Here is a 25937-nt window from a genome sequence, read left to right as displayed (position 1 = left end):
ATGTATTCGAGGCAATGCAACACATTAAAGACAAACAACAATGTTTCAAAGTGGATGTGATAGATGAAACTTTTTTATCAGCTAGGAAGCAAGTGACAAAAGCAAACCCTTTAGAAAAAACTTTAGTTGGTGTTCATGATGATAAGGCAACAAGAGAAAAGAGAAAATTACAGCTGCAAGAATTGGAGGAAATGAGACTCAGCGCTTATGAGTCCTCTAAGCTCTACAAGGGAAAGATGAAAGCTTATCATGACAAGAAAAAATCTCAAAAGAGAATTTTATCCTGGCCAATCAGTGTTATTGTCCAATTCCAGGTTGAGATTATTCCCTGGAAAGCTAAAATCAAAGTGGTCAGGACCATTTCTTGTCAAAGATGTGAAACCGTATGGGGCCATTGAGCTAGAGGATCTTGAATCACAAAGAAGCTGGGTTGTAAATGGGCAACGGTTGAAGCCCTATCTTGTCGGTGAGATTGATAGGCTCGCCACAATCATTCAACTGGAGGAACCTTAAATGAAACAGGCGTTAGGCTCGTGACGTTAAACAAGCGCTTCCTAGAAGGCAACCAGTGTTTTAATTATGTTTTTGCACTTCAAGTTCATCTATGTTTGTGTTTAAATGTTTGTGTATGTAATTATGTGTTGTGTTTATAGTTCTATGTTTGTGTGTAAAAATGTGAGTTTTTAGCATCCAATCATCTCAATAAGGCAAACCATGCACTTTTGGTGTTTTCAAACAAAACTGGTATTTTAAGCATGGGAATGACTTTTGGTGCCAGAATTGAGATCATCAAATGCTAAAAATTGCCTTGTTTTGGCCAAATTGTGAAATTTGAGTTTGATAGCTTGATTTTTAGTTTAATGTTGTGAAACCTTTTGGAATGATGGAGGATTGATTGAAGTATGGTTTGGTGTGTGTTTATGAGTTAATTGGACTGATAGGATCATGAAATGGCTGAGTGAAAGTGAACAAAATTTTGAAAAGTGCAAATTCTGAGATTTCTTAAAACTCCACGAAAATCTCGCCCAAGCTAAACATGTCTCGCCTGGGCGAGATATGCAGAACCTAAGCCATACATTTTTGCTGATATACTCGCTTAAGCGAGTAATGGCTCGCCTGGGCGAGAATTCCCTGTACCAAGACTGTAATATCCCGACCGGATATTACGAATTTAAATAATAAAATAGAGAAGTAAATAATAAAACTTCATTTATTATAACTTATATTACCAAAACACGGGAAAATTAAAAAAACTTTTATTACTTTCATAATAAACCGAAATTCATAAGTATAAATAAGATTGTAATTATCCAAAAGTCCAGAATATTCATAATTACAATTTATTTGAAAGCATAAAAAAACTTCATAAAAGTTCTGATAAAATCTTCTCCCAAAACTAGCCCCGCTCCGTCTCTAGGCCTCACCAGATCCACCTGCAATAACATCTGCTCCCGTGTACCGCGTACACGATCATCGCCAAACACAAGCAGATAGGGTGAGCTAACATATTACACACATATATATAAATATCGCATAGTTATATATATCACACAATCACACCAATACTGTTGTAGTAAAATCGTCTGGCGGGGGACACGTACCGCCAAGCGCTACCCGCTTCCAAACTGCTTGGAAGGTATGATGACTCGAACCTTGGCTCACATTCAATAATATTATTTTTGCGCTTTAAAATTTTATTTAGTTGCATCCTATATTATTGGATATTATTGAGTTTAATAATGCAACTGTAATTTAATTTAGGTCCTTACGAGTGTAAATAATGAATATTTTAATTCATAAATTAAGTCCCAAAATAGGAATTTTTGAGAGAAATAGTTCAGGTACCAAATGCACCCCCAATTCTCATGTTTACACCCCCTTTTTCCAATTGGATTATCTATTTCTAAAAAAGTATTTCTAGAGCTAGCTGCACCCCCTGTTTTCAGGTTTACACACCCTTTGTAATTGGACTTCAATTTCTGTTCTGCACCTCTCCTTTTTACTAAGCTGCACCCCTAAGGTCACTTAAACTCTAGTCCACCAGATTTCGCCACGTGGCAATCCTCCACTTACTAAATTAACCACTCACAGTTTGCCACATCATCAATCCTCCATTAACTCAAATCCCCAATCAAAACATGCCACCTCATCACTCTTTCTCTCTTTCACACAACCAAAACCCTAACCCTTATCCCATTCTCCCTCTCCATCACTCTTCCACAGCCACAGTCACCGCCCCCGACGCCGGTCGTCACCGCACCTCCGTCGACCATCCTCCTCTGCGCCAGCCACCACCTTCTCGCACAACATCGTCGGCACGCCAACCTCCAACAACACCTTTGCACCACCGTCTTCCACGTCGCGTCGTCACCCTCCATCACGCTACCACCACCACTACGCGCATCTCGAACCCCCTCGAACCATCAACCCCGTCCACGTTCATCGTGAACTCGGCAGCCATCGCGAATCCTCCATTTTCTTCCTCATCGTGAGAGAAACCAAGAGTTGTGACGCAAACGCAGCGCCTCCATGCTTGCACCTGCGCGCGAATCACCTTCTTCCTCGCGACGTCAACCATGGAAACCATCGAACCAGCAGTTACGTCTTCTTCGCCATGGTAATGCTCACGGCAGCGGGAAACACGAAACCACCGTGCTTAATACCTTTAATGGTCGTGCCACCGTCGAAACGCAGCCCCCATCGCTACCGTCGGAGTTCACGCCTATATCAACCACCACGGAGCTCCGCCGTGTCGTCTTCTCCATGCATCCCGCGGCCACCACCATGACAACACCACGGTCGCGAGTCTGCATCTCACCGAAGCAACCTCAAATCACCAGCAGCCCCTGTATCAGTGCGCACCAGCACCTGCAACCTCGACCATTCGTGCGACACCACGACAATTCTGGAACGCGGACCCACCTCCATTTTTCCGCAACAGCCGTGGAATCAGCCCCTTCGGCGTTTCTGCCGCCACCGCGGCAACCCCGTAACTTTCGCTCAACCACTCATGACAGTCAAACCTTAATGGGGAAACTTCCCTGACATGTGGCAGTCTCTCAATGGATTGTCAGAAAGTCAAGATTGATCAACTAGTCAACTTTGTCAAGGGTGGTCAACATTGGCCAATTTGTCTATTTTACGCTATTTTTGGCATGTGGTTCCTCTGCAGGAACCCTAAATGGCCTAGAAAGGAAAGGATCGTCTGGCGGTAGTTCATCGCCAACCAGACTAATTCTGGAAAGTTCCCAGAACCACAAACTTAAAAAATGGAATATCCAATTCATACATAATCATACCATACTTAGCATGTCCATCATACTTAAAATAAACAACACATGAAATTACACTATTTAGCATGCCAATCACATTTAAAACAAGGTTAACGTGTAAGGTATTCTAATTATCATACCAATCAGAAATAATCATAAACTTAATGCGTAAAGCTCCCTTAACCTGGTCTCCTTTGCTTAGAACTTTGAAAATTCTCCCTTGATCAGCCCCAAAGCTCCCCTCAACACTTTCAATCCTCACAAACACTCAATTTTCGTTCTCCCTTCTACAACCACAATAACAGCCCACCAAAACCCTCTTTCTTACCTCTAATTAGCCTTTTAAAAGTGCTCTTAATGTGGTTTAATGGTCTAAAACGAAAATCCAATTAAATTATGGTTAATTTCCTTTAATTGGTTGTCTTATGATGGTTTTCCAACCCTCTACCCTCTTTGGCTACTAGGGTTTTCCTCTACCCTTTCATACTCAATCCAAAACTAAGTTTGACAAAAATAAAGTTTAATTTGGATTCTCCAAGACTTGAACCCACAACCATATATCTAATATAATTAATACATAAATAGTATACATAGAACTTGAACCCAAGTCCTCTTACACAATTAAAGTACTCTCAACCACTTGAGCTAGTACTTTTCCACGTCATACAAATCAGAATTAAATACCATAAATGTTCTTCCTACCCGCATTTATTAATTAATTATTTATTTAATTATTTAATTTTCATGGGTCTTACAAAGACAGGTTTGGGTGAAACAGTCTCGCCGCGAGACTCTTTAATGTTTCTGCACATGCTCATCTCGCTTAAGCGAGACTCTGTCGCTTAAGCGAGAAATCGCGCTTAAGTGAGGGGCAAGGACAAAACTTACTCACTTTTCTTTCCCCCAAACCCTCGCTCACAATTTCGCTCACGTTCCTCTTTCCCACTCTTTGGGTGCACCTTCACTCACTTAGTTTTCTGCATTTTAGCTCACAAATTTCATCTCTCTTTGTTAATTCATTTTCAAGGTAAGTTCTTCTTCCTCATTCTCTTCATTTTCATTAAGCACAGTCACGTTTTTGTGCTCTTGCAAACCCTAGGTAGTACCCATGCTCTGTTTTGATGTGTTTTGTGTTTATACTATGAGTTTTAGTGTGAATTAATGCTAGAACTGAATAATGTGGGTTGCCTATGGATGAATTGATTCAAAAATGTTCACAGTTTGAACATGCACTCAATGTGTTTGATTAAATGTCATGCTGAAATTGTTCTTGTTTGTTCTTGGTTGGCTAGTGAATGGATTCTGGAAACTACTATTGCATTGTAACTAACTTGGCATGCTTTTGGTGGGTTGATTTTCATCCTTGCAGGTCAATGGCTAGAACAAAGACAACATCTAGACTTCTCGATACTGAAGCCAACAAAGGGAAGAAGAGAAGACGTGCAAGTAGTCCCTCTCCTAAAAGGCCAAATAGCAATTTGTTTAGAGACCCCCAAAGGCAAGAACGGTATGAGAAGATAAAGCATTGGGTCTTTATCAAAGAAAGAAAGGTGGTTCTACTTTCGGATGAATATGACACATTCTTGAATGGCCTTATCAGGAGGAACTGGATGAAGTTGGCTGACCCGCTTCCCAAATTTGATCCAGAAATTGTCAGAGAGTTCTATGCAAATGCCTATTCTGAGGACAATCCTGGTGAAAAGAGGTCTAAAGTTAGGGGGAGGTGGGTCAGTTATGATCGAGCGGCCATCAGTGAATTCCTTGGTTATCCACTACCTCTAGAACCAGGGCAACGCTGTGATTTCACAAGAAAAAGGAGGAGTCATGAACCTTATGATGAAAATGAAGTGGCACTCCTTATATGCGCTGCCAACCGATCTTATCAAGTTGGGCCCACTGGAAATCCTCTCAGAATTCTAAGAGGGGATATGAAAACCTTAGCCCAAGTCTGGACCACATTCTTACTTGCAAACATAGTGCTCATTGGCCACGTGTCAGACTTGAACGTCCCTAGATGTCATCTCCTTTATTACATAATGATGGAGGATTTTACTGTTGACGTAGCCACCATTATCTCTTAAGAAATCCACAAATTTGTGAGGTATGAAGTCAACACTAGGAATGACAAGGCAAAAGGTGCTTTGGGTTTTCTAGCTTTAATCACAACTTTTTGCCAATATCAAGGGGTGGAGGTAGAGTTAACTGAAAATATACGACTTTCAATTACCAAGAGATTCATTGAACATTTTTGTACCCACCCAGAGGACTTGGAGCAGCCAGAAGAGCCCCAACTGGACCAACAAGTTGAAGACCAACCAGCAATGAAGAACAACAAACAGGGCCCACACAACAACCTCAACTCAACATGAACAATGAATTGCTTGAGCAGATGAGATATCTGAGGTTGCAAATGGAGCACACCCACCAGGAAAATGCTTCCATTCATAGAGGACAACTCCACCTTCAGGAGTACCTCTATCAGAATGTCCGCAGACTATACCCAGGCATGACTCCACCAGACTTCTTGACTTATCTACAGTGGCCTGGGGACAGTCCTACTTTCCCAGGGGCAAGTGGACATACTACATGTGAGGGACCATGAGGAGCTGTGGACAGAGATGACTTTGCTACTGACACAGATGGAGTGGACATTGAGGAGGAAATTGATTTTGGAGGAGATTGATTCACAGCACCATTCCACCCTTCAGAACTCTATAAATACGGTTTCATTGTTCTTTTTCTTTTAGTATTTTACAGTATTTATGTAATTACTACTATTTTGTTTTAGTTATTTTGGCTGGAATGCTATATTATCTAGTTAATTAACTATTTAACTTTACTTTTTGGCTTAGTATTTTGTGCATAATACTTAGAGACAGCTAATATTTTTTGGGAATCATTTTGAAAATCTTTCTTGAGGAAATTGGTTAAAGAGAAATTTGATTTCATTAAGTATCCTGAATCTAGAACAACTAAGTGAACTGAACATAGAGGTGAAAATGGAAAATTTTGGTTGAATTCATAATTAAACAAGATTAGGATATTAGTGCTGGATAGTTAGTCAAGACAATCAATTGTAACAACAAGTGAGATACCAAGGAAAACCTAGTGACTGTGTGAATCCTTAAACAGCTTGAGTGTTTCCACTGTTTGTTGACAAGTTGATATTGCTTGAGTTTTCATTTGATAACATCACATTTGAAGCATGGAAAGGATTAAGGCAATTTTGTTGAATTTATAACTCAGTGCCAAATAGCCAACCTGTAAATAATCATCCTTTGTTGATAGCCCACTTGAGCCTAATTGTTTGAATTATGCACCTTAACCTTAACTTGAATTACTATCCTTTCCCTTTGCACACTTAGGGATAGAGAGCATAGGTGCATTTTATTCAATTGTAAGGGTAATTGCAGAGGCGAAGCCTCATAAGAGCAGGGAGGGGCCTAGGCCCCCCCAAATATTTTTGATTTTTTTCAAAATTATATATCCATTTTTTTAATTTTTAAAAATTTTGAAAATTTTAAAATTATAAATAGTATATTTTAGAAATTGATGATAATTAAATTGTGTCTCTTTATTTATTTTATAAAATACAATAGTTAATGTTAATAAATAATAAAAAATAAAAAATATATTTAGGTTTAATTAGTCTTCTAGTATCTGTTTTCGTCTAAAAATATCAAATTGTCACTAAATTGAAACTAAAAGAATTGGAAGATCAACTTACATTTTTTGAAAACAATAACCAAAAGAGTAATTAAATCAAATATTTATTAAAATATTTTTTATTTTCTTCTGTCATTGCCTTTTAAAATTTTAACAAAATTGTACTCATATCTCACTATCATATGTTTTTTTTTGAAGAAAAATGAAGTTAGACACATACTCATTATGTTTGCTCTCATTTCTCATCTGTTTCCTTCATTTCTCGAAGAAAAAAATGTAACTCTCTCTTGTCTTACTTGATGATGAAATATTACTTTAATAGTTATTAAAATTATTTTTTATCTCATAAGCCTTTTGTATACTTACTTTTTATGATTATAGAAGAAAAAAAATCATGTATTATGTGTTTTTTTATAACCGATTTTTAATTGTGACTTGATTATAATATATTTTTCTTCTAATACTTATGTCTCTCAATATTTTATTAGATTATGATAAATTATTTTTTAATATATTTTAAAAAAAGCATATCGATGAAGAATAAAATAATGAATTTATTTTGTAGAAGTAGTAAAAGGGAAGCTACACGTGAAGATGAAAACAAGTTAAATTATATTTCTTCACATCTTTTAAAGTATTTAAAGCATTATACTAATAATTCAATCTAACGATCCAATTGTTTTATAGAAGAGTCATTTTTTAAAGTGTTATACTAATGGTCCAATCAAATGATGAAAAAATTATATTATTATGGCCCTTCCAAAACTCTTGGTCAAGATCCGCCACTAGGTAATTGGTTGGTAGAATTGCACTCAAAGAAGAAAAAGGCTGAGTATCATAACTCACTCTTTAGTATTGTGTAGGAATGTATATATTTACTCAAAAAAAAAGAACAAAAAGAGATAAAAGTGAATTATGAATGAAAAAGAAACTTGGTGTATTGAGGTCTGAATTGTGAGGAATGGAGAGTAGAATTGAAATTGGGTTTGAATTGTAGTTATGCTCTCTTTTCTAAGTTGTGCTTTTGTGATCTTGAAAAACCATTATTCTTGAAAGCCTAGCCTCATTACAACCTTGAAAAGACCTTAAGATCGATGTTGATTGTGTGTTTGTGGTTGGATTGAAAATGACTAGCAATTTTGATTTGTTCAAATTCAGTGGAAAAATGAGAGAGACACATGCTTGTGAGATTTAAGAGAGAATTTCCTTGGTTAGAATCACTTGTTCTTACAATTGGTTTTCCTGAAAAATTGGCTGCACTCTTATCCTACTGTTGTTTGATAATTGAATTCACCATTTGCTTCTGATTTTGAATCTGTAGTTTGGAATGCAAAAGTTGTCTGGTCAGGAACTGTTAAAATGATTTCTTAATAACCAATTTCAGAATTTGAGTTTTGATTGGCTGTTTGATCTTGTTACTTTGCTTGAGGACAAGCAAGATGCTAGGTTGGGGGAGTTGATAAGTGCCAAAATTCAGTAAAGATTCATAGCTAAGTCTAGCACTTATGCTTTTAATTTGCGTTCATTTCATATCAATTCTCCCTAAATCTAGAAAAGAATGAGTTTCAATCACATGTTTCCAAGTTTTGACTTAAAGAAATCACTTGATCCCTATTTTGTGTAATTTTCAGGTAAATTATAGTAGAAGAAGGAAAGAACACAAGAAGAATGAAATGAGAAATGAAGAAACAGAAGAGAAACTCTGCAGGGTCGCTCAAACCAAAGCAATCTCGCCCAAGCGAGAGCTTGGGCCGCCAATCTCGCCTAAGCGAAGAAGGATCTCGCCTAAGCGAGAGCTTGTGCAGTGGAGATCATCTTTTGCCGCCACTCTCGCCCAAGCGAGATTTGAAGCTGCCAATCTCGCTTGAGCGAGATTTCGTGAAGGGGCCTCTCATGGTATCGTGTATCGGAGAGCTGATTTATTGTATCGTGAATCGTTTCGTATCGTGAATCGTACGATTCATAAACATTTTGAAAGTTATCTTTTTTTAATTTTTTGGATGTAGTGACAGTTTCTAGAGTAACTTTTTTAGGGATGAAGTAGTTACTTTAGTCACTTTTTTTTTTAGGATGCTATAACATTAGTGGAAAGTTACCATTTACTTATTGGATTTTAAGATATTTTAAACAAATGGGATAAAATTTAGGTTAAAATAGGCCCAATTCCAACCCACTAAAATCCTAGGGTTTTCTGTCTTTCATATGCACAAGACTATCTTTGAGGCTATGCCACCGTTAGATACAATGATGCCATGCGAGTTGTTGTCGTCAAGGTCTGTTGACTTCTCTCTCATCGCTTCGTGGGGTAGTGAGAGACACCACGACAAGAGAAGCCACCGCGAGAGAGGCCGCCACCGCGAGAAAGGCCGCTGGCACCACTGTAAGAGGTGTTGCAGCAAGAATCGCGGTCGTAAGAGGTGTCATTGTGAGGAACATTTGTCTTTGTGAATGCTACGATTCGGAACGATTCATGCGATTCGAAGTCCGAATCATACGATACAAACACGATACAGGAACAAAAGCGATTCATCAAACGATTCATATCATGGAGCTGTTGAATCGTTTCGTATCGTACGATTCGTATCGTGAATCGTACGATACTTACTACCATGGGGCCTCTGCAGTTTTTTTGATTCTCGCTCAAGCTAGAATTAGGTCGCCTAAGCGAGACCCTTTCTTCATGCTGAAGTACTCTATCTCGCCCAAGTGAGATTCATTAGCCCAAGCGAGAGTTCGTGCTGTATATATATTGTGGAAGTTCAGAACTGTAGGGAGCTGGAGATTTTGGAGAAGAACTTATCCTTGCTGCAGAGCTGTAACCACAAGCAAACACAGATCATATTTCTTCTTCTTCTTCTTCTTCTTTAGTTCTTAGGATTTGATAGCTACCATGAGTGGCTAATCTTCTCCTTTGGGATTGAATGTAATCTACTCAAACTTGGATGTAATCTAGTGATATTTATATATAACATTTCTGTTTTACTCAATATTGGTATTATTGTTCTGCTCTTAATGCTTGATTCTATCTAATCAATAGATATATTGATTTTGATTTTTAGATCTGACTGGAAAGTATTTCTGAAAATCTGATTTGAACAATGATACTTGATATACTGTGATGCTAGGAATAGATCTCAATATATCAATTGTTTTTAACACTCGACCGTAATGCTGGATAGTTTGCTAAATATGTGAGGAATCAATATTCAGGGAACTAATCTTATGAATTTTATACGCGAGGGATCGATATAAATGATTTTTGAGTGTGCATCAATATTGGTATTTTCAGATGTTATGTATTATATTCATCCAGATTACAGATAAGGGAGATAGATGAAATTCAATCCCAGTTTCTTTTACTGAATCTTTTATCTAATTTTCTGCTTTTACTGTATTCTATTTATGCAAATTAGTTTAAATACCAATGATCTATCAAATTAAAATTTTTGTATATATATATGTTGATCGAGATAATTATTTATTTCAACTGACTCCGTTCCTCGTGGGTTCGACACTCTTACTAAAAAATCATTATACTGCAGTTGACTTTTGGTACGCTTGCCAAGAGACCAACACCTATCAACAATGTACAACACTAACACATTACATTTAACATGTTATATACAGATTTAACACACTAAAACTTAATCTTTAAGAGGATCTTCCTCAATCTTCATCAAACACTTAAGATCTTCATGCACATGGCTTTATCAATTCTTTACTTCAAGCTTGCTTGTGCCAACACTCGTGATTGCCTTCTCACCGCAATAGCAAACAGGTGAATCGAACCTCCTCCCCACACCCCCATGAGAAGAAACGCTAGAATTTTTCATTCCCCAACCATTGCAAGTGTAGGATGAGCAAGAATGAGAAGGAGACATTACCCATGCAAACAAAGCAAAACGGAGGAGACGAGACAACTTTCAGCACCCTCTTTCAAACCCTTACCCTCTCTCAGCAATCTCTTCTTAAAAGGGAAAACAACAATGGTTGTTTCGGTGCCAACCACAACTCAATGACACGTAAGAATACACATTACAACCACATCATCACATATAAACGTCGTTTGCCAACAGATAACGGAAAGGGCTGATTTAATACACATTTACAAAAATGAGGACGAAATTGAGATCAATTAAAATACGAGGACCAATTTGAGATTTCTAAACCAAAACGAGGACCAACGGAGTATTTTAACCATTTTTTTTAATATAAATATATATTTTAAAATTTTGAAACAAACTATTAAGTACCACATTTTACTTTATTTTGTTACAAATATAATTATTTAAAATTTTATTCGAAATATATATAAAAGTTATTAAAAATAATATTTTATTGATAATCTTTTGTAAAATAAAATTATTACATGACAATATAAAAATAAACATAAGTAATAAAATAAATTCCTAATATTTTATTTTCTCATATTTATCTTGTATCTATCCTAATCTATTTATTATAATATAAGAAAAAAAGAGACTAGAAAATTTATTTTATTATCCTATTATATTTTATTATAATATAAGAAAAGAAGACACTAAAATATTTATTTTATCACTCAAATTATTTTGTTGACAAGTTTTCTAAAAGTTAGTTTTCTATTATAATTATAATATAGGAAAAGAATATATTAGATAATTTACTTTATTTTCTATTTTATTTCGTTGACAAGTATTTTACAAGTTAGTTTTTCAGTTATTTGATTTTTTAATTTATTTTTTATTTATGTTTATTTTGCTGTCACATGTGATGAAAGTTATTTTACTTTTTTATCTATTTTTGTTATTTTTTTATTTTTTATTTTTATATATTTTGTTGCCACATGTGTATAGAATTTATTTTATTTTTTTATCCATTTATTTTATTTTTAAACTAATTAGTTATTTAATAATTATTAAAGAATAGCTTATATTTAAATTATAAATTTTTCATTTTATCTTTTGTGACTTCTAATTAATTAATTATTTAATAAATTATTAAAAAATAGCTTATATTTAAATTATAAATTTTTCATACTATTTTTTCATTTAATTTTATCTTTTTATGATTTACTTTGGCATATAAAACATTGTCTCTCTTAAAAACTATTCATCCTTTTTATCCATTTGATTTATTTTAAACTGATTTACGTTGTGAACTTTGCTGTCAGGTACCATTTGCTGCATAATTTTGGTTTCAACTGTGAATTCGTGAATTTTGAGTATTTTTCCAATTCTGCATTTATACCACACTTATTTTTAGTTATTAAAACACCTCAAACTCATTCGCATTGCAGAATTCACAATTTCAATTCCTATAGCCATTTCATCAAAAACCTAGAATACTTACTGTTTTCTCTTAGCACTTTTAACAAACAATTTCGTATTTAAGGTTTCTGCACTGTTTTAGATAGTTTTAAGACTCAGATCATATTCCATTCATATTTCCTTGGTGTTTTACATATTTATTACTCATCATACATCATTTTAATCCTATTTACACATTCATTTTAAAACATACATGTTGTTACAGTTCTACATTTTTTTTTTATTATCATTCTTAGTTCCTTTGCATGAGTTTATTACATCATTTTATACTAGTTATCCTATTTATAGTTTCCCCCATTCATTGAACAAATTACATTCTAGAGTTACTCAAATTTTTTTTATAGAATATTAGTGTTATAGGAGCACTAATATATCTTACTAATTATACTCAATTTGATATACCATTTGTTGTAAATTTGTTAGCAAGATATAATTCTTCACCTACAAGAAGACATTGGACTGGAGTCAAACATATACTTTCTTATCCTCAGGATACTATGAACATGGGTTTATTTTATTCAAATGATTCAAAATCAGATCTAATGGATTATGCATATGTATGTTATTTATCAGATCCTCACAATGATCGATCACAAACAGAATATTTGTTCACATGTGGTGGTACAATGATCTCATGGCAATATGTGAAGCAAACCATAACAACAACATTATCATCAAATCATGCAGAAATTTTAGCATTACATGAGACAAGTCTTGAATATGTTTTGTTAAGGTCCATAATTCAACAAGTGCAACCAACTTATGGTCTATCCTAGGAAAAAAATGGAATCAAAAATCATATAGAAGGATAGTGTATGTATTGTTCAATTGGAAGAAGGATATATTAAAGGAGACCAAACAAGAAATACTCTTCCAAAAATTCTTTTTCAGTCACGATTTTTAAAGAAAGGGTTAAATATGTTTTTGGTCCTTGAACTTTTAGTAAAAATTGGAATTAGTCCATATTAAAAAATTTGGCCCAATTTAGTCCCTCACCTTTAGAGCTAAATGGATTTAGTCATTTTAACTAAATTATGCTAAGTTTATTTGACGTTTTAAATGCGTTTTTCAGTCAACATTGAATCGGAAATGTACCAAACTTTGTAAACAACTCAAATGATGTCATGAAACGCGTTTGAAACATCAAATAAAAACATTTGGTTAAAAGTACCAAATCCAATTGAGGGACTAAAAACATATTTAACCCTAGAAAAATGGTAATATAGAGATCCAAAAGATTTGTTCATGTGAAAATCTAGCAGATATATCTACAAAGTCTTTGCCAAGGAGTTTTTTGAGCAATTGGTTCATAATATTGGACTCTGTCATTTTAATGATGTGAGTTTACAATAGGGTGAGAAATAAAATATAGGATGAACAATATTGTATTGAAGAATAAAGAATTATGTAACATTTATTTTCTCACTAGGTTTTTATTCCACATAATTTTTACTAATAAGGTTTTAACGAGTCACATTCTAATCAATGGACACCCAAGGGGGAGTGTTATGAATTAACAGTTGTCCATTGGTTTTTTACTGTTAATGATATGATGATTACTCTTTAACTCTTTATGAGACTTAATTATTTGTAACCCGTGAGTTGTATCATTTGGGTTGCATTTTATATCTATAAATAAGATTTTTCATCTTAGTAATATGACATAGAAAATTAGTCTCTATTCTCTCTTTTTCCTCTTCTTCTTTTATCATCAACCTTATTTTTTACAATAGTTATAAATTTATATAATTTATTGAAGAAATTCAATTCATTCCTTTTTTATATTACTTTAGGCCACAATTTTTATAAAATATTAAAGTTAAATTTTTTATCAAAATGTTTGTGCACACTTATTATTATGAGAAGTAAATATTTATTATTAGTAGTAGAAGTAAATTTTGTAATATATCATTTATAAAAAAAGAAATTTAAATAACTTTCCATTACTGGTTAAATCTTGGATGAAGCATAAATAAAAATCCAATGAAATAGATAAGGTAAGAAGTAAAAACATAATAAAGCATGAATGACATTATATAGTGATTAAATTTTTCCTTTTATCATAATAGTAAGAATCGTTTTAAATCACGAAGTATATTGTTTAACTCACGAAAAATGTCACGTACTATGACACCACATAAATTCTTCATAATATTATGATAGAATAATAGATGAAATATTATGAGATATTCTTAGCTTAATTAAAAATGTCACGTACTATGACACCACATAAATTCTTAATGTTAGCGTAATATTAACATAATATTATGATAGAATAATGTGTGTGTGTGTGTGTGTGTGGTGTGTGTGTGTGTGTGTGTGTGTGTGTGTGTGTGTGTGTGTGTGTGTGTGTGTGTGTGTGTGTGTGTGTGTGTGTGTGTGTGTGTGTGTGTGTGTGTGTGTGTGTGTGTGTGTGTGTGTGTGTGTGTGTGTGTGTGTGTGTGTGTGTGTGTGTGTGTGTGTGTGTGTGTGTGTGTGTGTGTGTGTGTGTGTGTGTGTGTGTGTGTGTGTGTGTGTGTGTGTGTGTGTGTGTGTGTGTGTGTGTGTGTGTGTGTGTGTGTGTGTGTGTGTGTGTGTGTGTGTGTGTGTGTGTGTGTGTGTGTGTGTGTGTGTGTGTGTGTGTGTGTGTGTGTGTGTGTGTGTGTGTGTGTGTGTGTGTGTGTGTGTGTGTGTGTGTGTGTGTGTGTGTGTGTGTGTGTGTGTGTGTGTGTGTGTGTGTGTGTGTGTGTGTGTGTGTGTGTGTGTGTGTGTGTGTGTGTGTGTGTGTGTGTGTGTGTGTGTGTGTGTGTGTGTGTGTGTGTGTGTGTGTGTGTGTGTGTGTGTGTGTGTGTGTGTGTGTGTGTGTGTGTGTGTGTGTGTGTGTGTGTGTGTGTGTGTGTGTGTGTGTGTGTGTGTGTGTGTGTGTGTGTGTGTGTGTGTGTGTGTGTTTAGTTGTTGGACATAACATGTTGTTAGGGAGATCAACTACTAAAGCAAAAAATCTTAAATGGTGTCCCTTCATGTTTGGTATTTTGGTCCATATATTTATAATTGTTTCATTTGGTTTTCTTCATTAATTATTTATAATTGTGTTGATATATTGTAGTGCAATAAACAAACTAACTCATATGAGTACAGTTACTATGTAATGCAATGGATAACAATCATTATTCGTTCTCGTATTATCATTAGTTGGAAAATGATAATATATATTTGCATTAAACCAAATACTTTACAACATTGTCTTTCTATATACTAATTCAAGTTAATGTCTTATTTTGCAAGCATTCAAGAGTAGTGCACCAATTCTCGATAAGTTTATAAAGTTTGGTAAGCGAGCTTGTGCAAAATTTATAATTCAAATGTACAATAGTATTTAGGATAACAAAAATTATCTTTTTGACAATTTTTTTTTTTTTGACAAAGTTGACAAACTTCCCTAAATAGAATTAAAATATATTAATTTTATTTTTTAACTAAAATAAAGTAATAAAGTAATAAAGTAATATTTTGTTACCAAATTTGTAGTTTGTCAAAGTTTGTAAGAAAAAACTTTGTTAACCTATCATTTTTCGGATGGATATTTACTTGTTGTAACAAAAGACTTATATATGTATTTGGATTGTGAATGATGTTGGGTTTGATAAAATGTATACTAGTGTCGTTTCTGTTTTGGATTAAAAATATATACAGGTTTGAATGTAGGAACTAACCAAAACTAAACATTTATTTTAAAAAGTAAACTCATATTTGACGTCGGTTGACAACCGAAATGGAAAAACACATTTACCTCATTCATGTCACAACTGAAACTAGATTTAAATAAATCATTAATCCAGTTAACATGGATCTCGATTCATCCAATAACCAAGTCCAAAAAAAACTTCGTACTATAAAATAATTACGTAATTTTAAGTAATTTTAAGGTTATACGGTTAAACCAAAAGAGAACATGGATTTTTTGTTTTGGTTGTAAACAAAAACCAAAAATTAATTCTTTTGTACTTTGGCTGAATTTGTCTTGGTTCTAGACCGAATGTTAAAAATAACCTGTAACCAAAATATTTTTCTATAGTGGAGCTAACAAATGAAATTATTTTCTAAATAAGTTACTTGTAGTAAGTTTATTTTAAAAACGAGAAAGAAATTATGTAATTGAAAAAAAAAACACTTATTTGCATTATTAATAAAATGCCAAAATTTAAATATGAAAAAGGTAAAGAATAAATCATGACTAAAATTGTAATAATTCTAAATTCTAATTTATATAAAAAAATACATTCAATGTAATTTAAGGTAGGAAAATAATTTAGATAATCTATTTTGATTCTTTTTAGTGATGTGATGTAATGATCTAATGGTGGTGATTGGAATGGTAAGTTAAAAATGGGTAAAAAAAAAGGTTAAAATATTGTTGTCGTATCAAGATTTAAAATTTACGTAAATTTTAAATTGAAGTTAAATTTTTAATGTTATTTGAAAATAAATAAAAAAATGAATTCTCAATGGAGAAGTTCGGGACGACCTAAAAGAACCTTACTAACTATTAAAAAAGTCATGTTTAAAATCGAAAACGAAGATTTATAATTTATAAATTAAATCACATTTTTTACTATCGAAAGAAAGTGAAATGCAGTAAAAGAAGACAGCATATTGCAATTATTCGAAAAGGAAATTTGAATCTCCACACGAAAGTTATTGACATTTAAAACTTATCCTCAACTTAGCACATTAAAAAAAAAAAAAAAAAACTTGATTAAGAAAGAAATAGATAAACATAAACATATTATTGCTTATAAACAGAGTGAAACATCATAGCATTCCAAAATCCATTTTCTTACAGGGATCAAAACAAAAACTCAAGCATTGACAATTTTGAAGAACTAGGCCAAGAAACTTGGACTCTCACCATTCTATCCTCATAATCAAATTTCACAGCTACTCCATCTATTTTGCAACTAATTGGCTTCTCTGATGAGAACACCCTCATCTCCCCACAACCCCTCACTCCAATTTTAACCACATCTCTGTCATCATCAAACTCCAGAGACTGAATGGCACCACCACAGTTAAGCATGTTCACTAATCCAATTGGAGCAAATTGAATTAACCCCTTTGATAACACTGTCACTGGAGACACTGTCAACAGCTCAAAACTAAATGGCTCCAGTGAAACTTCCAATTTCTCTGACCATTTCATCAGCTTCAGTTTCTTGTCCTTGAAGCAATACACAGCAAACACATCCACCCCTTTTATGCACATCGGAACTTTTCCATTGCTCCATTCTATATCTTGAGGACTCGCCAAGCATGTCACAGCGTGTGAGAATTCAGAGGCACTCTTGTTTCGCCGCGTCACAGGACACCACCCTCCTCCTTGGCAATTAAACACACCCAACACACCTGTATACTGTCACAGAACCAAGATATAAAGTTAAACAACAATTCCAAAACCAACATAAAAGACACAACACACAACAAATCTAGTATAAAAGATTATTACGGTGACGTGATCAGCATTCATTCATGGTTTCCACTAACTTTTACATCAAATGTTTGATAAAACTCAAAAGGGTGGCTTACTTTATTGAGATTCCAAATTTTGAGCATTGTTTTCCCATCGTGTAAAGGGTCTTCAAACAAAGAATCTCGAGTGGGGAGTGCATAATGCTGGCAACGCAAGATGGTGCCATCAGGCAAAGAGAGGCTCTTGAGCAACTTGAAGTTGTGCTTTCCAACACAATCACTGACGTAAATGGGTCCACCAGAGATGGCTCTGGAAGCAGCATGAAACTCAGCACATGGGTGAGTAGATTGAAACATGTCCCAATCTGGTTGAATAAAATTTCCCATCCACAAGCTGTTGTAGGCACAATGCACCATGTGGCACCCTTGGAGCCAATACGTTCCATTTGGATCCCCAGAGGGATCAGTGCACCAGAAATCATCCCCTGTATGAGTGAATTGTTATGCCAGAAAATTTTAGGTTTATTCAAGTTTCAAAATTTTTTGATATAAACACGAAAGCAATTACAATATGTGATGAAGTTGAAATTTGGAATGGTTATAAGAGGTATTATTATATTACCTACGCGACCAAGGGCTATGGTTTCAGTGCCAAGGAGAAAGAAGTCGTTACAGTGCTCCATGCTTGCAATGACTCCATTGCCTTTGAAATGCTTCTTCACCGATGCAGTGAGTGCTTTGTAATAATCTCTGGCTAACTCAACACGCCCACCGAATTCCTCTGAGAGCATTTCCAGCAACTACACAGTGCACATCACCAAATATTAGACTTCAAAAATCATCTAAACCAATATCTATGTTTTCTTTAGTGTTTTGCTTTCTTAAAACTACATTTTTGGGCTTCTAATACTTATTCTGAAACCCAAGAAAAGAAAAGGATTTTATACTATCATTTAATTACAGATTATTCAATAAGTGTCTTGAGTTTTACGATAATTATTTCAAAATCACATCTATAGTTTCTAAATGTTTGATGATGTCAAACATTTTAAACCAAGCTATTTTCATGGTGGTAGTATAAATTATTAACACACACTAATGAAATTATCCTAAATTAATAGCTATTTGTTTCAAGAAATATTACACTCCTTAATAAGAATGGTTAAATAAAACATTATTTTTGGTTGATACTTATGAATTATGATACTAATTTTGTCAAGGTCCTCGTATACTCACCAGATGTAGTAGGAAAGAGAAACCTTATCAATGTCATGACAAACCATTTCTAGTTGAGACAATTTTGCTTTCATGTTTCAACCCTGCAATTACGACAATAGTATTGTGTGTATATATGTACATGCTTGCTCCTATATTATACTAAAGAAAATACAAAAAAACAAAATATTGAACTTAAGTGGTGCTGCTAAATGAAAACCTAAACTAGTCTATTAAATTTTTAAAATATTTTCTTTGATTCCAAGGTAAACAAAAAGAAAAAATATGTACCATGAAGTTAACTAATTCAACCCTATTTAGTATTGTAGTTTCAAAACTACTTTTATGTTTAAACCAAATCATCTGAAATAAATATTATTTAAAATGATTTAATGTATACGTTTTTAACTGTATGAAGTCAAGAAAACTAAATAAACTTCTGAAAGTATAATTACTTTTGCTTGTATATAAAGCTAGACGCGATATTTCTTGTGTTATGTAGTTCAATATTTTTTAAAGAGACGTATACTTTAATTAAAACAATTTTATTAAAATAATTTCATATCGTGTAACTTGCTCCAATAAAAATAATTAAAATATTTATCTTATAGATTTCCTGACAACATCTGACATGTGACTTCAGTGGCAGTAACCTTCTACTACAAAGTAACTATGCCAAACCTAGTACAAGACAAAATAAAATAAAATTACAAAGTAATTCCCATTTTTAGTACGTCCAAAATCAAAATTTAAATTATGTCAAAATCTAGAATGCAAAGACCATAAACATGATTACGCTAATATCTAGGAATTAAAATGAAATTAATTTAATGATCAACGATTCTAAAATTTAAATTCTTCTACGGACATATATAATAAAAATAAAAAATGTTTATACAAATGATTTTTTTTATATATATACTACGATAAAAAAATAAACTCATCGTAACATGGTGCAGATTAGAAACTTACATGTATAACGTCAACTTTGACGCCGTCAATTCCCGCCGATTCCAAACGCGAGTGGAGCCCCTCGTACAAACGGTGAGCGAGGTGAGGTGGCACAAGTCCCACACCGTTATTCACGATCTTATCCACCGCTAAATCTTCCATTGTCATTTGTAACCCCTGCGAGAGCTTCGGAGTAACAAGCTTGGCCTCGGGCATGCCCGGAACCTCAGGTCTGACTCCACCCCAGTATCCACAAAGCGCGTGCCAAACATACACCTGCTCCACGCTCCTAAACCGCTTCTTCAAATCCCTAACGAACGCGCCCAAACCTTTCTCAGACCCTTCAACACTACGATAATTCCTGAACTTGTAGTTTTCCTCGAACTTCACGAGCCTGCACGGCATTTGCTCCCCTGCGGAGGTTCGGTTCACACCCTCTTGGTCCGTCACGGGATCCTCATCGTGACAAATCGATTGCCACCCGTCGTCTATTAGGACCATCCCCGGAGGGCACCCTCCCTCCACAAGGCCCTTCACCCCTTCCCACACCCCTAATGGATGCACCTTCAGGTAAAACGCGTCCCACGTACACCATCCAAACTTATCTATTATCGCTGCAAAAAATAATTAAATAATTAAATTATTTATCTATACTTTTTTATTTTTTGAAATTATCATGAGAGTGAAATATAATAATACCTGGCGCGGTTTTCTCCTCCAGAAGCTTGAAAGTCCCCAAATGCATTCTAACCACTTTGGCTGCTTCTCTGAGCAAGCGAAAGGGATCATCGCCGACGTGGAGGTACAAGCAGCTCCCGAAGCTAGAGGCAGTGACATGTGTGGAGGCGCTCTCCACGCAAAGGTCCACGTAGTCATCTAAGCCAGGTTGGAGGGAGGCTCGGAAGGAGCCTTGGAGAATGGGAAGCAGCAAGACGTAGGGGCGACCCAGCGAGTGATTCTTGTCGAGAAGGATCATTTGGGTTTCGTGTTCCACCTCGTGGCCGTTGCTTCCCACCCACTGTGTGCTCCACCACACCTTGAACCGGAATAGGCTCATGAACCTTATGCCCCTCAGCTTCCCCAGAGGCGCCACGTGGCGGCTCCTCGCCTCGTCCGCGTGGAACCCCACGAAGCAACCCACCGCCGTGTCGGTGGCTTTCGAATACACCGAGGGCGAAGGGGTGGCCGTTATGTTGTGCGGCACTTCCGTCAGAAAAGGGTGGCCGTTAGCGAGAAAGTCGGAACCGTTTAAGGTTATGGACAAGGGTGAATTGTCGGGGACCAGACCCAACGAACCTAGTTGCACTGTTTTGCTTAAGCTCGGAGCCATGGGTAGTAGTTGTGGAAGTTGGAGGTTTTTAGAGAGGAATCAAGAAAATTGGTGGTTGGAGTGTTGTGGCTTGGTGGGTTTATATAGTGAAGCACCTGCACCTTTTATATGTGATTTTTTTCAAAGCTGCATGTGGTTATAGTGGCAATGCTTTCATTAATCTGTAGAAAAAGATTTCAAAGATATAGCTAGCTAGTTCTAATGGGAATAAAAAAGAAAAAAAGTGATCAAGAAAAAAGAAAGACAAAGCAAGAAATATAAGATATAATTTGATAAAAAAAAAAACGAATCTTTATTTTCTCGTTTGAAGCAGGGTTTAATGTAAAATTTGTTTGGTTGTTAGTTCCTTATCAAGAGGTTCCATATGGACAAAAGCTTGTTGGACACAAGGCACCGTTTGCGGTGTATACATGTTCTTAGTCTACGTTTCTCCATTTTTTTTGTCTCAAAGATAATTGTTGTTAATCATTTGGTATATACATAAAATAAAAGATATAATGAATAAAATGATGAAGAACATTAATAGGGAACAGTTCCATATGTAATTGAAAATATTTATGTAACTGAACAAGAAACAAAGAATAGGAATTACGTATAGACATATTATATATATAAATATTAAAGAATAAAAGTAAATAAAACAAAAAGAATAATAGGATACAGATTTCTGGAAGGAGAAGATGAACCGCTAAATAAAGAAAAAGTTAAAGGGAGTTGGGAATGTGAATAGTGAGTGTGGAAATATATTGTTTATTTTGTTAACCGGGTCTTGCTTTTACGAACCAGAACTCTCGTTGCTATTCTAGATCTTTCCACCAGCATGTATGCCCTTTTTCTAGGGTTAATTATGTTTGTTTTATCAAACTTTAATCTTTTATTTAGTATTTAAACTTAAGTAATATATGGATGTAGACTAATAAAAGACAAGAAGAATTTGTAGACTAAATTCAAAGTAATTTGTTACGTCAAAATGTCGTTGACAAAAAGCTATATTTTTTTTAATTTTTTATTGGCAAAGAAATATATCGATTGCGGAGCATTTGGGGGTATTCCAACCTTGTATATATATCCAAACACAGTCAAACAAAATCCTACTAATCTTGAAATCAATTTTCACAAAAAAAAAAAAAAAAAAAAACTCAACTAGGTGTTCTATGAATATAGCTAGAGTGAATTCATTGAATTATTACTTCACTCTATGCTATTCAAAAATAACTTCCTAGCATAATAGGGGCCTCTAGCCCCATTGTACACTACTCTTGTAAACTGTAGGGATAAAATTCTCATGAATCCCTTCACAAAAGTTAGCAACATAAACTTCAATGTAAAATGTGTTTGTTAAGACCACGCCTGTAAACAAAAAATAAGACACTCTAGACCCTAAAGTCTAGGTTATATATCTAATCGTTGTGTATAGATAACCTCATATATTACTCCTATCATAGGCAGATATATGATGAGTTCCTAACATATGAATCTTAAACAAAGTATGGAACATAGGCACCAATCAGAAAAGGAAAAATTAACATTTGCATTTTTATGTTTTAACCATGCCTAAACTTTCGCTTGGGCAACAAAAAATATCTCTTCAGGATCACATATTGCATTCCAAAAAAAATATGATTCCTATAGTTCCATAAGGTCCACACTATAGCAATCCACACCCCCTTCCATAGCATATTCCCTTTGTGATCATAAGATGAAAATGTTCAAAATATGCTTGAATCTTATTATGGTTTACCCCCAGAGTCCCAGTCCATTTATAGCACATATTCCATATTTTAGCAGCCACTTTGCACGTAAACAATAGATGATTTATGGTCTCTTCCTGCTCACTGCACATAACACAAGTTACATTGTTAAGTATGACCCCTCTAAGCCTTAAGTTAACCAATGTGGGTACCCCATTTGAGATAGCCCGCAACACAAAAAAATTAGCAGATGGGATGACCTTTAATCTCCAGAAAATAGTCAAAGAAGCATTGGTTATGTAAGGCGCATGGACCTTGCAACTTTTTGTATGTTGACTTAACTGAAAATGCCTTATCTTCCCCATCGTTCCACATCAAGATATCATTTCTTCCTTTAACAAGATTTATCCTATCAATGTCTTCCAAGAATGTTTCAATTTGAGGCCTCTCCCATTCAAACTAATCTCTCCTCCAAGACATATTCCACTCCCATCGATCGTTGTCCCACTTTCTACATTCACTTATTGTTTGATCTTTTATATTTGAGTTTGCATATAGCCTAGGATAGGACTCCTTAAGTGATTGATCTATCCCCTATCCATTTGTCTTCCCGAAACAAAATCCTAGTTCTCGAACCCACTTTCCATCTCACATTCTCTTCAAACAATATTTTATCCTCACCAGATTCGCAAATCTTTCTTAAGTCTTTCCACCATCTAGATTCTTTTTGGACGGACTTTCTAACATCCAGGCTTCTCCAAGATCCATATTTAGACTCCAATACTTCTTTCCACATTCCTTTTTCTTCTAAACCTAATCTCCATTTCCATTTAGCCAAGAGTGCTTCATTGAACGTCTTTACATTTTTTATATCTAAACCACCCTCCCCCTTTGGGGTACACAGAGTTTCCCAGTTCACCCATGCTATTTTCATCCCTTCTGCACCCCAGTCCCATAAGAACTTTCTATGTATCTTCATTATCTCCTTACTAATTGAGATGGGCATGTTGAACAAAGACATATAGTATAGTGGTACGGATGTCAAAACTGATTTAAGTAAGCAAACTCTCCCAACGAAAGATAAGAACCTTCCTTTCCACTAAGTTAATTTATTCTTTATTTTATTCACTGCGGGCTCCCAAAATGTCTTCCTTCTAGGGTTTCCCCCTACACAAATGCCCAGATACTTAAAAGGGACGTTCATCAGCCCATGATTAAGAATGTTGGCACTTATTTGAAGTTCATCTTCTTTAATCCTCACACCTCCTAACTTGCTCTTATGAAAATTTATCTTAAGCCCTAATGCAAGTTCAAAATATCTTAGGATGCTTTTAATAATCACTAACTCATTGCAGCCTGGTTTACATAAAAACTAAGTGTCATTTGCAAATTGCAACATATTTACTTTAAGCTTATTTCTTCCTACCCTTATCCCTTCCAGCAAAGGGTGGCAAAACGGGCCAACCCAGCTCGTTTTGGCCCAACCCGCCTGTGGCCCGCCAAAAATGGGACGGGTCGGGTCGGGCTAGCTCGCCACCAATAAACAGGTTGGATATTGCAACCCGTCCCGTCTTAGGGCAGGCTGGCCTGCCCTTTTTTTATTTTATTTTTTTATTTTTTTTAAATTTGTTTTAAATTTTTTTTTAAAATTTTTTTAAAAGTTTTAAAATTTTGTTTTAACATTTTTAAAATTTTTGTTTATAAATCTATTATATATATATATAATATAAAAGGTATTATTTTTTTAATTATTTTTAATTTTAAACAAAAAAAATATAAAACAAAGGTTGGCGGGCCGGGGCGGTGATGAGTGCGTATTTTTACCCTCATTTAATGTTTAATTATGGGTATTTAATTGAATTTGTGTGCTTAAAGATTGATTTAATTGGGATTTCCTATAATTGGTTTTATTGAGCATGAGATACAAAAACATGTTAAAAATAGCTTTTTAGTTGCATAAATGTTCTTTGGATATTTTGAGGTGTGTTAGTGCAGCTGCAGCTAAGTTGAGCTCATGAAGGTGTGGAAATAAATTGATTAAAGCTTTATGATACCTTAATCCAAGAATAAGAAATTATCAAAAGCACAAAACTTCAAGCCAAGCATTGCATGAAGACGACAAGAAAAGCTTGAAAAAGTGAAGAAGTTTGGCTAAACCAAGAAGAGAGGAAAGAAAAATTGGACCTTGCGGTTTTCTTTATCTTTATGATAGAAGATAATTTGGGAAAAATATATCTTTAGATATTTTATTTGATATTTTTAAATAATTATCTTATTTAATTATATCATAAAATATTGAAAGATAATAACTACCGAATCTTTTTAAATATGACAAGATCTTCTTGAATCTTTTTAGTTCCACAACAAACAAATATATCTTGAAGATATTGGATTATTTAGAAGATAATTTAAGGAGATTGCAAAGGGTTGATTTGGAAAATTTATACAAATACTAATTGGTGATAGTTTATCATATATCTTTAATTAATTAATTAATTTAATTATATTAGATATTGATATTATCAACCAATTATATTTGTCAAATAGTCTATATCTCTCCAAATATTTTTAAATATTTATCTTTATCTTTATTTTAAAAGATATTTGAGAGATTTTAGCAACAGAAAAGCCCACTCCAATTCCTATATAAAGAGACCAAGGGAGAAGTAGAAACAACAAGCTCGGGACTTCGGAGTTTTGGAACCCTTAGGGGTGCCTAATTTCGTTTCCTTTCTCTCTCTTTTCTTCTCTCTATTCTTCTTTTGTATTCCATGGATTGCTAAACTTCTTAGGTTGATTCCATTGTAATTTCATTATGGATTTTGAGGTTAGAATGAATTAATTTCTTTGTTCTTTTTATTATTGTTGAGGTTTTAATTCATCTATGTCTTTTATCTTTGAATCTCGTAAAAAGTAATGATTTTAAATCTATATGCATGTTGATCATATGAGTTCAAGGGTTTTTAAATTTAATTGAGACTTAACTTTGATTTTATTTAGAAACTTTCATATGATTAAATGAGTTTTTACCAATAATTGAGACTTTACTTTGGTTAAA

General features: G+C 34.4%; 1 protein-coding gene across 1 annotated transcript; it reads right to left on the bottom strand.

Annotated features, from left to right (window-relative positions):
• Positions 1 to 17015: 17015 nt before the first annotated feature.
• LOC114196334 (galactinol--sucrose galactosyltransferase-like) lies at positions 17016 to 21488 on the bottom strand. The gene is made up of 5 exons (XM_028086945.1): positions 20558 to 21488; positions 19880 to 20472; positions 18315 to 18492; positions 17810 to 18177; positions 17016 to 17636 (listed from the first exon to the last, which is right to left on the bottom strand). Exons 1-5 carry the CDS (start codon positions 21186 to 21188, stop codon positions 17073 to 17075), a joined length of 2334 nt encoding a protein of 777 aa, XP_027942746.1. The 5' UTR covers positions 21189 to 21488; the 3' UTR covers positions 17016 to 17072.
• Between the last annotated feature and the right edge of the window lie 4449 nt (positions 21489 to 25937).

This window comes from Vigna unguiculata, chromosome 9 (assembly GCF_004118075.2).
Source record: "Vigna unguiculata cultivar IT97K-499-35 chromosome 9, ASM411807v1, whole genome shotgun sequence".
Lineage (NCBI taxonomy): Eukaryota > Viridiplantae > Streptophyta > Magnoliopsida > Fabales > Fabaceae > Vigna > Vigna unguiculata.
This window is presented reverse-complemented; position numbering and strand designations above follow the sequence as displayed.